The sequence below is a fragment of the Mastigoproctus giganteus genome, chromosome 8, assembly GCF_048544385.1.
Source record: "Mastigoproctus giganteus isolate SK-2022 chromosome 8, ASM4854438v1, whole genome shotgun sequence".
Lineage (NCBI taxonomy): Eukaryota > Metazoa > Arthropoda > Arachnida > Uropygi > Thelyphonidae > Mastigoproctus > Mastigoproctus giganteus.
This window is the reverse complement of record NC_143582.1, coordinates 67,806,702-67,822,605: the sequence shown is the minus strand read 5'-3', so window position 1 is coordinate 67,822,605 and position 15,904 is coordinate 67,806,702. Positions and strand designations below refer to the sequence as shown.

The 15,904-nt window shown below is 37.9% G+C and overlaps 1 protein-coding gene across 4 annotated transcripts in view; it reads right to left on the bottom strand.

Annotated features, from left to right (window-relative positions):
- Nucleotides 1–15,904, bottom strand: part of LOC150081594 (cell division cycle and apoptosis regulator protein 1-like) — a 550,339-nt gene that overhangs the window by 52,587 nt on the left and 481,848 nt on the right. For all 4 annotated transcript variants that reach the window (XM_090380560.1, XM_090380561.1, XM_090380562.1 and 1 more), the window contains one exon: nucleotides 9,472–9,625. In XM_090380560.1, the coding sequence (XP_090236686.1) occupies nucleotides 9,472–9,625 (154 nt within the window). The remainder of the gene's footprint in view (nucleotides 1–9,471; nucleotides 9,626–15,904) is intronic.

Below are 15,904 nucleotides of genomic sequence, written 5' to 3'. Positions count from 1 at the left end.
CTTTCAGAAAGTTGTTGCATTCCTTGTCGACATCTTGGTCCTGAAAGGTATGTAGAAGCTGAAACTTGTTCTTAAGTTCCAGTACATGCTGCTTTTTCTCCTCTTCTGTTATCTCAAAGACCTTTTTATTATTTATTCGAGTCAGTTTTTTTCTTTCTTTTCTTACATATATATCAAGTGTGCATTTTACCATTCAGTGATCAATTCCAACATTTACCTAGTTCAGGATGGTAAAGTCATTCACAATATATCCTCTGTTAGTTATGATAAAGTTAATTGTTAATCTGTTTTGGGCTTCATTAATTGTTAATCTATTTTGGCTTTTCCGTGTCCACTTTCTGTTCCCCCCTTTCTTGAAAAAAGCGTTCATTACTGACATTCCTTGAGATTCTGCAAGTTCCACAAGACTTTCACCTCTTTCACCAATTCCAAAATTTACTAGTTTTCCTTTCTGTGCTGTTTTGTCTCTTTCCAATCTTAGCATTGAAATCCCCCATAATGATGGTGTAGTGAGTTTTCTGTTCATCTAGAAGACTCCCAATTTCAGTGTATATTACTTCAATCCCGTCATCATCATCATGGCCCGACGTTCTTGCATATAATATCATTATAACCATTAGTTTGCCCCTCATAGGAATCCTGAGAAGCAGTCTTGACACCCTTAGTGAAGTACTTTTGAATTCCAAAATGTTGTTTTTAAAATCTTTATGGACCAGAAACCCAACTCCACCTTCACTCCTTTCACTGCTTCCATTGGTGTACAGCAGATTTCCACTTGATGAACTTATAAGTGATTCATTTCTTCTTGTTTCAGCCAAACCGATGATATTCCAATTCTCATTTTCTAATTCCTCTTCCAGTTGTAATATCCTATCTTCACTGATGAGCGATCTTACATTACAATAGGCCAAGTTCAGTTTCCGTGCATGGCAGCCTGGTCGTACCCAGAGATTTTTAGCACCCTCTGCTTTCACTCTGATCTTCTCACTACCACAAGAGGGGGAATGAAAGCTGCTGGGGACTGAGGGCAATTTGTTTTGAAGATGTGCTGGAGGGTTTGGTGTTTTCCTCTTCAAGCTGACTAGGCATCTTGAAGAGAACCACTCTACACGTTTGTTGCCACCAAAGTGATGTAACAGAGCTTACCATCGAGGTGTGCACGAGTGGATTTTAGGGAGGCAGGCCAACGGGACTTCTCCTATATCTTCTAAAATAGGAAGATATTGGATACATCAGTGTTTTAATTTGATTACACACAGAATGCCTGTTCCCCTCTAAGCCCCAATTTGTACAGCAGTTTTTTAATGAGCTATAATATTAAAGGCTTTCCTGAAATCTAAGTATATACTGTCAAAATTATTTTATGCATCCAGTTCATTTGTGACTTCATCATAGTATCCAATCAAGTTGGTCAGACAAGATTTCCCCTTCACAAATCCATGCTGTTACTGCAGTATAACTTTATTGCTGTCTAGATGGTCCTGCATTATTTCTTTAACCAGTGTCTCCATTATTTTCCCTGAACAAAAGGTAAGCCAACAGGTCTGAAATTACTTATATCATCCTTTTATCTATTTTTGTGAATTGAAATACGTCTGTGCATCTGCAGTTCATAGGGACCTTCCCAGGTGACTCTTTTTACCTGTAGCTTCAACAATTCCTCTTCCACTTTCCTCTCAGTTATCACAAAATCATTCAATTATCTGTTAGAATTTGATAGACTTCTGGAATCCCACATTTCTAAAAAGTTTTTCTTGTGTGAATGTAGATACAAAATACCTATTCAGTTTGTTAGCCAGCTGAACAGAATCATCAATAGCTAAGCCATTCATGTGATTGGATCAGTGATTCATCCCATTCCTTCTTTAGTTTACATAAATAAATCAATATGCTGTTTTTCTTTTCATTTTTTGACAGTGATTTCTTGTAATCTGCCTGTGCTTGTGTAACCTCCTTTGACTTGATTGCAGACTCTTGTATATCTGATGTACATTTCTGTTTTGCCCGATAATGCATACCATGCATTTTTCTTCTCTGCCACTCATCTCGTCAAGTCACCTGACATCAATTTACTTCTAAACCTTGAGTGTCTCTCATTTGGTATAAAAAGCCTAGAAGCATCTACAATTACATCACTGAATGCTTCCCATTTAGAATTTTCTGTTGGTGACTTCATCAGTTGATCCCATTACACAGAATTTAAGTTTTCTTAGATTACTGTTGTCACAGTTTCGAAAGAAAAAGCCCTTGCCTCCCTCTGCTCTGAACAGTAGTCACTTCAAGTAAATCCCAATCAATACACTGTGATCACTGCCACCAGTAGGTTCCTTGCAAATTCTCTCAGTTAAGTACATAAAATCTAAGGATCTAAGGAAGTGCATCCAATTGTCATGGGTGGCCAGTTAAATCTTGAGTCAGTATGTTATGACATAAGCACTGGGAAAACAAAAAAGAAAGAAGGAGTGTGTTACAGACCCATGACTGTGATGAATATAACAAACAGCTGTACAAACAGAGTGGTTTTTAAATGAGATTGTCTAATGATGACGGATTTTCACTTTCCAGATAATGCCTAGAACTTCTGGTTCTTCACTCACACAATAATAAGACTTCTGTGGATTAATTGGATGAGTATTTTTCACCCATATATTAGAGGGGCAACAAGAAACTGCAAGTAAAAGAATTACTACGTAGTGTGATCACAGTGTATTCAAGTGGGATTTTCTTAAAGATGACTACTGTGGTCTCAAACAGTTTTTAAATTCTATTCAGTGAGACCACTTGATGATGTTACCAAAAATGAATTCTAAATGGGAAACATTCTCGATAGTAATCATAGAAGTTACCAGGTTTTTATACCAAATAAGAGATACTGTTCAAAGCTTAGAACCTAAATGGATGTCAGATGAATGGATGAGAATCGTGGCAGAGGAGAAAAATACACAGGTTGCATATAAATTATCAGGTAGTACAGAACCCTACCCTAGAGTAGATATAAATTAGTCTGCATTTAGGTAACAAAAGGAGGTTAGGCAAGCTAAGGCAGATTATGAGAAGTCTCTGACAAAGAAAAGCAGCAAAGACTTCTTTACTTTTTTTAACACTTCACTGAAGGGGTTAAATCACATTGGTTCACCAGGTCAGAACGGTTTCACTGTTAACGATACTGCTCAGTTTGCTGACAAACTTATAGACACTCTGCATCTATATTCACACCTGAGGGTTTTTTTAAGAATGGGGATAGCAGAAGTGTATCAAATTCTAACAAAAGAGTTAAATGGTTTTGTAAAAACCAGGAGGAAAGTAGAAGAAAAATTACTGAACCTAAATGTAAATATAAATGTTGTAGTAGTAGTAGTAGCATGTGATGCAAGAAAGCAAGTGTATGAGCTTATGCAGCAGAAGCCAAAAAAAAAAAAAATCACACCATTCCCTCCAAATGCCTGTCCAGTTCCTCCTTAAATTTATTTAACCTATTAATTTCCACAATGACAGATGGAAGTTTGTTCCAGCAATTAACCACCCGCTGCCTAAAGGCAAATTTCCGCACATCTATTCTACATCTGTCTTTCTTAATTTGAATTTATGCCCCCTTAGGTTCGTTGTTGTTTGTTATTTGGTTTTTAGGAGCATTAGCAACTAAGGCCATATTGCTACGGGAATATGCGGTGGTCATTCCCTGACCTTTCCGCATCTCCCGTATTTGGTGGTCATGGGCTCGAACCCCGGCCTAATCAAGAAACGTGTGCTATGCACTGCTGCTTCTGCCTACCTGGTTACGGAGGCACTTTAGGATCATAATCTGAACAAGTGGAAGGATCCCATCAGAATTCAGCGTGCTCAACCCATTCAAGGCCTTATACACCTCAATCAGATCACCGCGCAGGTGCCTAGTCTCCAGCCACTACAATTTGCAGAACTTAAGCCTCTCTTGGTAAGAGGATCCCTTCACGCTCAAGCAAATTTACATCCTTCCTAAAATGAGGCCTCCAGACCTGTATGCAGTATTCAAGGCGTGGCCTGATCATTGCCTTATACAGAGGGACAATCACCTCCTTTTCCCTGCTAGCAAAATTCCTATATATCATTGACAAAACCCCATGACCTGCCCTGGTAGCCTGTCTGCATTGCTCAGAAAACTTTATATCTGACTGCACAATTACTCCCAGGTCTTTTTCATTTTCTACCACCTTAAGTGTAATATCACACAGTTGGTACATTTCTCTGAGGTTACTTCTATCCATATGCAGTACTTTGCATTTGTCAAGGTTAAACTTCAGTTGCCACTTCTTAGCCCATTTGCCCAAATTTTTTAGATCCTGTTGCAGTAGCACACTGCCATTACTGTCATTAACAACCCTGCCAACCTTTGAAAATGAAAAAGACCTGGGAGTAATTGTGCAGTCAGATATAAAGTTTTCTGAGCAATGCAGACAGGCTACCAGGGCAGGTCATGGGGTTTTGTCAATGATATATAGGAACTTTGTATCATCTGCAAACTTTGACACTAAACCTGATATACCTTCATCAATATTATTGATAAATATACAAAACAACAGTGGACCCAACACCGAACTCTGTGGGACTCCACTAATAACATTAAGAGCAGCACCCATTGATTACCACCCTCTGTCTTCTCCCACTGAACTTTATGTAATAAAGTTCAGCAGATGAGCCGAGAAGTGGCATCCGAAGTTTAACACTTACAAATGGAAAGTACTGCGTATGGGTAGCAACAACTCCAGAGTAATGTACCAACTGTGTGGAACTACACTTAGAGTGGTAGAAAATGAAAAAGCCCTGGGGGTAATTGTGCAGTCACATATGAAGTTTTCTGAGCAGTTTTCCTACTTTTCCCTGCTAGCAAAATTCCTATATATCATTGACAAAACCCCATGACCTGCCCTGGTAGCCTGTCTGCATAGTACATGAAGAGCAGGTCATGGGGGGGGGGGTCTTGTCAATGATATACAAGAATTTTTCTAGTAGGGATGAGGTGATTATCCCCTTGTAATATAAGGCAATGGTCAAGCCACACCTTGAATACTGCATACGAGTCTGGAGGCCCCATTTTAGGAAGGATGTAGAGCTGCTGGAAAGAGTAAAGAGAAGGGCGACAAGATTGGTGAATGGAACAAAGGGGGTTCTCTTACCAAGAAAGGCTTAAGTCCTGCAAATTGCAGCATCTGGAGACAAGGCACCTACAAGGTGATCTGATTGAAGTGTATAAGGCCTTGAATGGTTGAGCAAGCTCAATGTTGATGGCATTCTTCCTCCCGCTCAGATTATGCACCTGAGGGGGCCCAGATTCAAATTGAGTAAAGACAGTTGTATAGATGTGTGGAAATTTGCCTTTAGCCAATGGGAGGTTGATTGCTGGAACAAACTTCCATCTGTCATTGTGGAAGTTGACATATTAAATAAAGTCAAGGAGAACTAGACAAACTTTTGGAGTGAATGGCTGGGTGAAATGGGAGAGTTTTTTTGGCTGATGCTGTTATAAAGCTTGCTTTCTTGCATCATATGCCTCTCTAATGCTAATGCTGAGTTACTGAAGGGAATGGGATTTATCCAAACATACTGAGAGAGGAACTAAAGAGGTAAGCAGATCTTTAGCCATAATTATGAGAGTAGCCTTGGAGTCAGGGGAGGGCAGATGTTTATGGATTGGAGATGTGTAAATGTATCTCCAATTCACAAAGTGTGATCAAAGGGTAATTACCATGCACTATGGCTGGGATTTTCCTGTATGTCAATCACACAGTCTAGAGAGCATCATAAAAGCTGTATACTTGGTCCAGTTTCTCACATGTTCTTTGCTTATGTTGAAATTTGAAAATACTACTAAAGAACCCTAACAAACCTGTAAACCAGGCATCATCATATCGTTCTATCGTGCTTTCCTGTTATTGGGAAAGTGTTGGAAAAACTTATTGTTGCACGGTTTCTAAATTATTACAATAGTAAGAATTTACATGTACCCAATCAATTTGGTTTCACTAAAAGAAAATCTACAGCAGATGCAATAAAGCAAACTATGGATAAAGCAAAAATTTGGTCTAAAGAAAGCAAACTTTGGTCTCTACTGCAAATACTAAATATTTCCTCAGCCTCTTCGTGGCTTTAAAGGGGCCTCTGACACCTATAGTGGCAAAGTGTCCTAGCAAGGTTCCAGGAGGCTGGGGTCTCTCTCCCCATTTACAGAATTATTACTGATTACTTTCAGGACAGATGCCTAGTTGTCTCGTCTGGACATTGCTGTGTATCAATATAATCGAGGCCGGTTACTCACAGCTGCCCTCAGAGAACCGTTCTCGGCTCTGTTTGCTGGAACGTTGTCCTTGATGGGTGGCTGGTTAAAAAACATGAGCGTATTTCTAAAGTTGCATATGCAGACAACCTTGTTGTACTCATATATGGTAATTCTAGGCTTGAATTAGAAGAATGTGAAAATGTGTTGCTTGACTTGAATACCTGGTGTGTAACTCACAAATTTGAGATTTCTGTAATATAAAAAAAAAAAAAAAAAAAAGCTCTTTAAAGGTAACCTTAATTTACAGAGACCACCAAACATAAGACTAAACAACCAACCTATTAAAATTATCATCCATACGTCTAAATAGCTTGGTATAATGGTCGACGATTGGTTTCAGTTTGTGGCCCATGCAAAATATATTCTCAAGAAAATAAAAACCCTTACTGGAAAATTGATTAGAATTACCAGATGTGCCTAGGGCATTAAACTTTCTGCATTTAAAATGTATTATAGAAGCATATTTTTACCTATAGTATGCTATGCAGCAGGTGCATGGTGCACTAGTATTGGGTAATACTTTGTAAAAAAGTATTTTGTGCAAGCTCAATGGTTCTTTTTATTAGCGAAATCAAGGGCATGTCATACAATTTCAACATTGGCTCTCCAGGCACTAACAGTTAAACTGCCCATTCAGTTTGAAATAATATTTAATTGCTTACAGTATTATAGGCGGAAGGGTCTACCTGTTGTTATTGACCACTATACACTTAATATACAGTAGAGCTACCAGTTAAGGAAGATGTGCAGAAAATTCAGAATCAATTCCTTGTAGATTGGCTGGGGTGATAGAATTAAGCAAATCAAATATGCCTTGGTTTAATCCGGGCTTAAATTTAACTTGCTTAACAAATCTAACTTGGAACATGGCCCATGTACGGGAAAAGGTTGGACACTATTGTCCTAGATGGAATGACAGGTTTGGAAGGTGATTTTGCCTTGCAGATTCATAATGCTGAAATTTCAGACTGGTTGTAATATTTTGGGTATAGTCTATTATCTGACTTACTGTACTCTTGTTGTGAGAAGAGGATTTCTGACTTGCTAAATTAAAATATGAAATTTTGTTAGATTTAAATCAAATAAATAAAATATAAAATCACTATGAAATTTTGTTAGATTTAGATATTGAGCTGTTGGTTGACAAATTTGTATCTTAGGTTGAGATCAGATTTCAACAGAGTTGACCTGTAGTGAAGCGGATAAACAGGTTATCCAATTATCACAAGACAGTGATTATTGGTTTAATGTAGTTGTTGCTGGGTGTGGCATAATAATTGGATGTTTTGAATTATGTAAATTGCTTTCCTACTGGCTGTGAAAATCTTCATTAGCTGGTATTTTAACTTTGTCTTTTCTTCACTGCATGGTGTTGTGTTAATATTAAGACTGGGGTGTCTTCTGGTTTTAATCAAGTCAAACGAAAATCATGTCTTGGTATCTGATCGTCACAGTTGTGACATGTTAATTTTCGTAGTACTGCTGCCAGGTAGGCAGTTATTGTTCTAAAACTGAGATTAATTATCTTATTTTAATAACTGATTATCTTTTCCACTAGAACCTTTTCTCTTTTCTACCTACTTTACTTCTTTTCTGGGGATGCCTTTTTCTCTCATCCCCTTGCTTTCTGTCCACTTTCCTTCACCTCCATTTCCCATTTTCTTTCTTTGAACACCCTGGGGCTCCAAGGCTTGCCTGATAGCCCCAGAAAGAGTCTCAGTTAAAATGTATTTCCTGGAGTTTGTTGTTTGTTTGTTGTTTTGGTTTTTAGGAGCATTATCAACTAAGGCCATATTGCTCTGGGATATGTGGTGGTCATTCCCTGACCTCTCCGCATCCTCCGTATTTGGTGGTGATGGGCTTGAACTCCGGTCTAATCAAGAAGCGTGTGCTACGCACTACTGCTCCTTCCCACCTGGCTACGGAGGGGCCATTTCCTGGAGTGCCTCCTTGTCACTAAGGTCAGCAACTTTACAGCCCTGGCTGTGAAGTTGCTAGGTGCCGGTACTCAATATAAGAACACACATACTTACATACATTTGCTGGCCTTATGACTTTTCAGATGCTACAGTGGCATATAGGGGAAACCCTGGAGATTGCAATTAAAACAAACACACCTTCACCTTGATATCAAAATAGAATTCTACTGAAGTGATGCAGATTCTGAATCTGTTGCAAATGCATCTGTTGATGAGCAGCTTCACCATTGTGGGTGATCTTGTCATATTTTCATCTCTGAATAGTAAAAGAAGAGAACTAAATCTCTTCTTTTATTATTCAAAGATGAAGTTCTTCAAAATCTTCAGGCTTGGGTTGAAAACTTAATTTGTGAATGTGGACACATTAATATGTTTGAAATATCTGCTTGTTTTAAGTCTTATGGTCTCTTGCTATGAGAGAAATTATGCTCTGTGTCAATAACCATTGACATGGAACAGATTGGATCCTTTTAGTTCTCCTTCAACCATCTATATTTTTAGCCTTGCCACCATGACCAAGTAGATGGTGATTAGTGTACTAGTGTTTAGTCTTGGTAAAGAACACAAAAATTAACACAAGGTGGCTTTCATTCTAGGCCTTTGGTTATTTTTTCCTTTAAATTTCTCAATAGAATGATATAACACTGTTCTTTATGATCTCACTGTAAATTATACTGAAAACCACTTGGTCACTAGAAAATGTTTGGTAGCTGCTGCTGCTGCTCACAAATCAGACTTTTCAGCAGGGAACAGAAAAACAAGGTGAAACCTTACCTTTTTATTCAAGGACAATTGTATAGAAGAAATGAATACAATCTCTGTGAAAGGTGTAAGTTTTGGATAAGGACTATTTTTTAAAGACAATGAGCATAACTGGCCCTCCCACGAAAGTAAAAATAAGGTCTGTTCTCTAGTATCATAAACAACATTTGGTACAATGTAACTAAACCTAACAAAACATTTTTATTAATGCCAAACTGTCTTTCATGTATATTTCATTTCAAAAATTTCCTATATAAAAGTGTGCAGGAAATTTTTTTTTAAACCACAGGTATGCTTATAAACACAGTGTTTAATGCCAGATGAAATTAATGGAATGTATCGCAAGGGAAAGTTATCAAGAATTACAGCAATGTATATTTTAATTTTAAATTATATTACTGTGTTGCAATATTCTACCTGCTGCCAAGTCCTCCAAGAATGTTTTATTCTTTTCAATCTCTCCCAATTTTCCAGTTTTGTTTCCATCAGCACCTTCTGCATGTGGTTTGTCAGTCAGTTTTCGATAGTGAAGAGTTTCTTTTTTCACTACCTTTTGAACTAGTTTACGTACCTGCAAAATGTCAATTTATTTAGTTAGGCTGTTATGGTAGCAGATTAAAAAAGGACATTAAATCTTTGATTTAAATGCACAAGCCAAGTTTAGTAAAAGGTATATGGATAATTCAGACTTGGAATGACAAGGTTAGAACTTGTGGAATCTCCAAGCAAATCCAGATACATATAAATATTTATATATGTATCTGGATTAATATAACCATTTATATATGTATCTGGAGATAATATAACCAGAAGACAGATGTTATAAATGGATAAATTTTATTAATTTTTCAAGATCCAATAAAATAACTTGAATTTTTTAAAGCTAGAAATTTACAAATTAATTCAGTTTTGAAGTTCTATAGATATAATTATAGCCATAATATATAAACTGTAAATGATTATATGCATTTAAAAAGAACTCTGTAATACAAAAAAAAAAATAAATAAATAAAATAAAAAAATAAAATAAAATGAAAAATTCACTTATACTACGTAAAGTCACACAAATTTAGTTAATATTTGTTAAAGTGGATTGTCATTGGATCCTGAAGTGATCAGACGTGCTATGATCACCTTCATAAGAAAGGCAGCCACAACTACCTTTGGCATTACTCTTGATACCAACAGAGGTATCAAACAAGAAAGAAAGCGTATTATGGAGGAACTGCACAGAATATGGCAGGTACGCGAAAGAGAGTACCAGAGGTAAAAATGGCTAGCCCAAAGGCTCCACCATGGTTTTCCCCAGGCATTCTTCCTTATGGACATTCCTTATGTGACATTCGTCCTTATGGGGCATAGATTCCTCAAGGATAAACAGACCTCACTGAAAATTACTGATGATCATATCTGTAATTGTGGCAAAAGTGAATGGGAGCATGCTATGTATTACTGCCCAGACTATAAGGATCACAGTTGTCATCTAATTTCTAAAATTCAGGACCTACCAAATGGTCAAGAACATCTCTTTGTTACATCGAAGTATTACTAAAAAGCGCTGACTGTGTATGTGAATGCAGTGTTCACGACTTACAGACTGAATGTAAACGGGATCCAAAGAGTCTGAGACCCTGTTGGGGGCCCTAACTTAAGTGCTCCTATCTAAACATACAGATTTTATCATCAGATCTGACACTACTTGATTTGACTGCAAACACCTAATGGTGTAGGATGCTGATGCTGCTACAACATGGGATGATCCTAAAGTAGATCTCCTGGATGATGCCTCAGTGCACCAACAATGCTGACACCCATGTGGTGTGGGATGAATTCAGTGCAACTCAGCTTCCCGAGCAACACTGACTAAACAAAGAACTTCACAACTCTAATGGTGTGAATTGCTGACACCGTTAGGTGTGGGATGCTGATGCTGATGCTGTCACTGAGTGGAATAAGTGCCTGGATTCTCAGGCAGCTATTCCACTGAAACTGACTGCTGTCGGCTCAGTGGCATGGAACTACAGCGGAAGTCAGATCTAGAGGAGCCCTATATAAATAAAGGACTAATCAAAGACATGAATTTCAGTCACTGTGCCCACTTCCCACCTAACTGGTTCGAATGGGAAGTACCACTGATTATCTGGGGGGGGGATAATGGAGATCAGCTGCTTGCATCAGCCTGGGGTGAATCTCATAGTAGCCACCAGGGCTATGCAGGCAAACCCCCCCCCCATTCTCGTGTATTAATCTATGATGATAGAGGTCCAGCAGTACATTCTGCAACCCATGACCCTGTTAGCCATGCATCTCCATGACCAGGATGTTAGTTTTCCCTGTATCTGGAATGCTGCAGACATCTTCCATTTTGGCATGGGATCTCGTCGTCCATTAGCATTAGTATTAGCATTAGAAAAAAACCCACTTCCTATTTCATCCATCCATTCACTCCAAATGTTTGTCTAGTTCTGGCTTGAACTTAATTAAGTTGTTGACCGCCGCTACAACAGATGGAAGTTTGTTCCAACTACCAACCACCCGCTGGCTATAGGCAAATTTCTGAAAATTTGTTATCTGGTGTGCGAAAATTTGCCTTTAGTCTGAAGTTTTATATCTGAAATTTGTTATTTAATTTAATCCTCTCACTAGAAATACAGAATGGTATACAGTATCTTTATTTTCAAATTCCACATGTTGAAATAAATTTCATCCCCAGGTTTAAATGGAAAAACATGGTAAACTCTGATCTATTCATACCATTTATAGATAGCTTATTTTGAGACCTTTAACAATGCTTGATCACATGCTGCACTGGTATTTCTCAACCTTTAAGGGGCCATGAGCCCCCCCAAAGGAACTATTTCTTGTCGATACCAGTCCCTTCTTTATAATTTTGCTTCTTTAGATTCCAAACCATTTTCATCATCAGTGTTCTGCCAAGAGTAGGTCCATGCATGCACACACAACTATTACTCCCAATCCTCAGCACTTCTCCATAATCTCCTTACCCTCAGCGCTCCTCTTCACCTCCCAATACGCCTTTTCAATTCATCTACACATAATGGATTTCCTCAATCTCCCTCAAACCAGAAGTTGAGGGCTTTTCCCTCCATCACATCCTTCATCAGTAATTCACCTCGCAACATGTGCCCAATCTAATTTATCTTTCACCCTCTGATTATTTCAAACAAACATCTCCTCTCACTCACCCTTCTCCTTTATTAGACCACATATATAATATCGGTGCAGATACACCACAGCCAACCCACAAAACCAAACCACGTATGCAGTGCAAAGGCACTGCCCCAAATACATCTCATACCAAGGCTACACACACAAAGAGAAAGCAGGCATTGCACCACTTCGAACAAGCAAAGCCTCTCCACTAGAGAAGTCCATGAGGCAACCTCATGGTTTTAACCCTTGATCTTTACTCCCCTTCCCTGGGGGAGAGATGACCTTCCCTAGTACACCCCCTCCTCACTCTACCCCCATTTCTCTCTGGGTGGATGTTTCTGCCTGCATTCATCTCCTATTAGTCCAAGAAAATAGGCCTATGTTCCCAGGATTCATATTTAATTTAGACAATGTAGTGTCACTGGGAAGAAACGGATTAAATAAAACAGGTTGAAGTTAAAACTCTTAACTGTTCAATAAACTGAAACAGTTAAAATAGGAACAATATAAAAGTAATAAACACAATAGCTTTTGGACGGGAGATGTCCTTCTTCAGTTGTGATAATTATTGCAAAAGTACAGATTGTCATGTGCTTGCTGTGGTGGTCATGTGAGGTGAAAACCGCGTGCTACAGGTGCAGGCAACAATTAGCTGTTGGAAGTGGAGGCTTGTGATTGCAGCTGCAATGCTTGGGTATGCTGTGAGCGCCAACATTTGTCAGCTAGGAGGATGGTTGCCTCAGTGACGGGATCGATGCAACCTCCTCTGTTCCGGTTAAAAGAATCGCTACAACATGAGATGTAGAGTGATTCCAACCAGACGTGGCGACTGTAATGGCAGGATTGGTCAATAATCTCAACATTGTGCTGCGGATCGGATCGATGTCATGCTAGGTAGACCAGAAGTGCTCAGCAAACACCGAGTGCTCCATATCTGCTGAACGGATAGCTTTCTCGTGCTCAGAGACCTGATTGAGTTTTCTACCAGTTTCCCCAACATAGCAGCCAGTGCAGTCACCGCAGGAAATACGGTACACTAAGCCACTTTGCGGGGGGGACTGGAATCAGGGGAATCAAAGGTCCACAAGGAAGGTGTACTCTTACGACCTATCGTCTCCTGTTGTGGTTCCCTGAAGTACGAGTTATTCAAGTTCGTTTCTGGTCTGCTCTCGCCCCTGGTAGCATTAGTAGAGGCATATGATGCAAGAAAGCAAGCTTACGCAGCATCAGCCAAAAAAAAAAAAAAAAAACCCCTTCCACTTCACCCCTCCGTTCGTTCGAAATACCTGTCCAGCTGAGCCTTAAATTTATTTAAGTCTGTGTATTAGTCTGTGTATCACCCAAGCTAACAGTTTTCCGACCGAGCTAACACTGTCTCAACAGCAACAGCAAATATTTTTGCACCCTTTCTATTTAAGCATATTATCCCATTCCTGTAGAAGCAGTCTTTCCTCTTGACAAGCACAGACCATAGTGAGAAAAATTCTCCCGCACGAGCATTGCAAAATCTCTCCCTGGCTGACTTGATTGACAGGGCTTTCATCATATACTCCCTCCTATCATGTCTAGGCAGAATTGTAGACACTTTTAAATTTAATCCTAACTCGTGACTTGTTTTCAACGACCTGTACTTGTTAAGTAAGTCTGCATATCTCCTACTCTTAATGTCATTAGTGCAAACATGATATCTGCTCTACAATGTCATCAGCTTTTGCTCCTGGCAGACATATTCTGATCCTATTCCACCTATCCTTTTTGCAATATACAGTAGACTCTTGATTTTCTGGGATAGATGGGAAAAAAAAAAAAAAAAAAAAAAATCCTGGATAATCGATTTCCCAGTTAATACAAAAATGCAGTAAGTCCCGGTCATATGTTTCAGGACTTCTTCTGTAAGTTGAGTTTTACGTAAATCGGGAATGACTAATAAAATATTGCTACTACATCTGTGAAATGCCAAAATGACAAAAACCACATATCCTCAGAAGAATGAAGAAAAATAGTTATATATTTTTCAATTAATTAGTTATATATTTTTTATATATTAGCTCTGTATATAGAAAAAAGTTATATATTTTTAATTAGTTCAATTAAAAACTTTATCTAGGAACAGCAGTGTTCGTAGCCGGAGTGGCACATAAGAAAAGAAAACATAAAAGGAAGAAAAAACACACATGTTATTGCTGTAAGAACTTATATGTATTTTGTAGCCTTGGTTATCATAATTGACTTCATTGGTGCTGATCCCTTCACTGCTTCTCTTATTGTGTTCACTGTTGACACTGACAAATCTGAATTCCGCACGATAATTGTTAATATTTGATTTTCAAACATCCTTATTTTCATTTTCTGATCCGAATCGATCGCTTTCCTTTTTTTGATAGACTTACTAGTACCACTGTCACTTATTCTCTTAGTCAGCACCATGATAACTGTCAAAATGAAATCTGTAAAGAACTTCACAGGGTTAAGGCGGAAAACACACTATTATCACCCCATGCGAGCTCACATTTTACTAAAGCACATTTCTGGAGTTCACTACCATAAAACAATAAAAACAATTTGCACTTTCTGAGTTATTGGGCTTTCTGTTAGTGCAATTCATTATAAACGGGTAGTAAACTCTATTGTATTGCATTTGCGATAATACTGATAGCTGGAATTCTGTGGGATTTTATGTTATTATGATGAAATGTGTTGCCTTCACTGAAATCTTAAGTCATAAAAAAAAAAAAAATCTAAATAAATTTTAAGAATCTTCTCTCCATTCCCATTTTTAAACTTGTCTCCATATCTTGCTTGTGCAATTTGTGCGCGCTGTGATCGTCATTATTGATTGTTTATTATTATTATTATTTTACTGTTTTAAATTTTACAATTCTAAAAAAAGAAAAATTATGTACCAGGTACATAATGAGTTGCTGCTACTCTACTCTGAGACTGATAGTGTCACAGTGGCAGTTGTTAAAAACATCTTTACTGCAGGAACTCATGAAACTGGTACAGTAAAATAAATAAAAAAAGTATTGCTGCATTATTTTTATTGAAAAAATAATTTCAGTACAATGAAAAACAATGAATGGAATTTTTCATTGTACTAGTGTATAATGAAATACTTCATATAAAATATATTATGTAACACTAAATTTATTGGTCTATGGTAACTGAAATAAGACAATTTTGACACCCAAACGATTTTAATTCCCGAGTAAACACTCCATCGATTGTCGTTCCATTACGTGTAGTATTTACTAAAGTATTTGACTTAATATCTAAACTGAAGACATCTTTCATAAATTTACAAAACTTCTTTCCAGCCTCAGAATTTATTTCTAGACTGAAATCACCAGCGAGAACTCTAGGTATATGATCCAGTGGCTCTTCCAATGATTTTGCCCCTTCAACGGAATACGGCATCAAATTCTTGTTTATGAATTTTTGAATTATATCTAACGACATCACTGCAGTGATGTATATGGCAACAATGAAAATAGATTCACTATTGAATTTGCACAAAGATCCACAAAGGTCTCCAATTTCATCTAATATCATTGTCACATTGCTGCTATTATGTTGTGCAAAGATATGTGGTGTACTGATGATAGTTGAACCTTCACGTTAATATATCTCATCGCAACACCACCTTTTAAATCGAGTCACATATTGGAATGGTTTA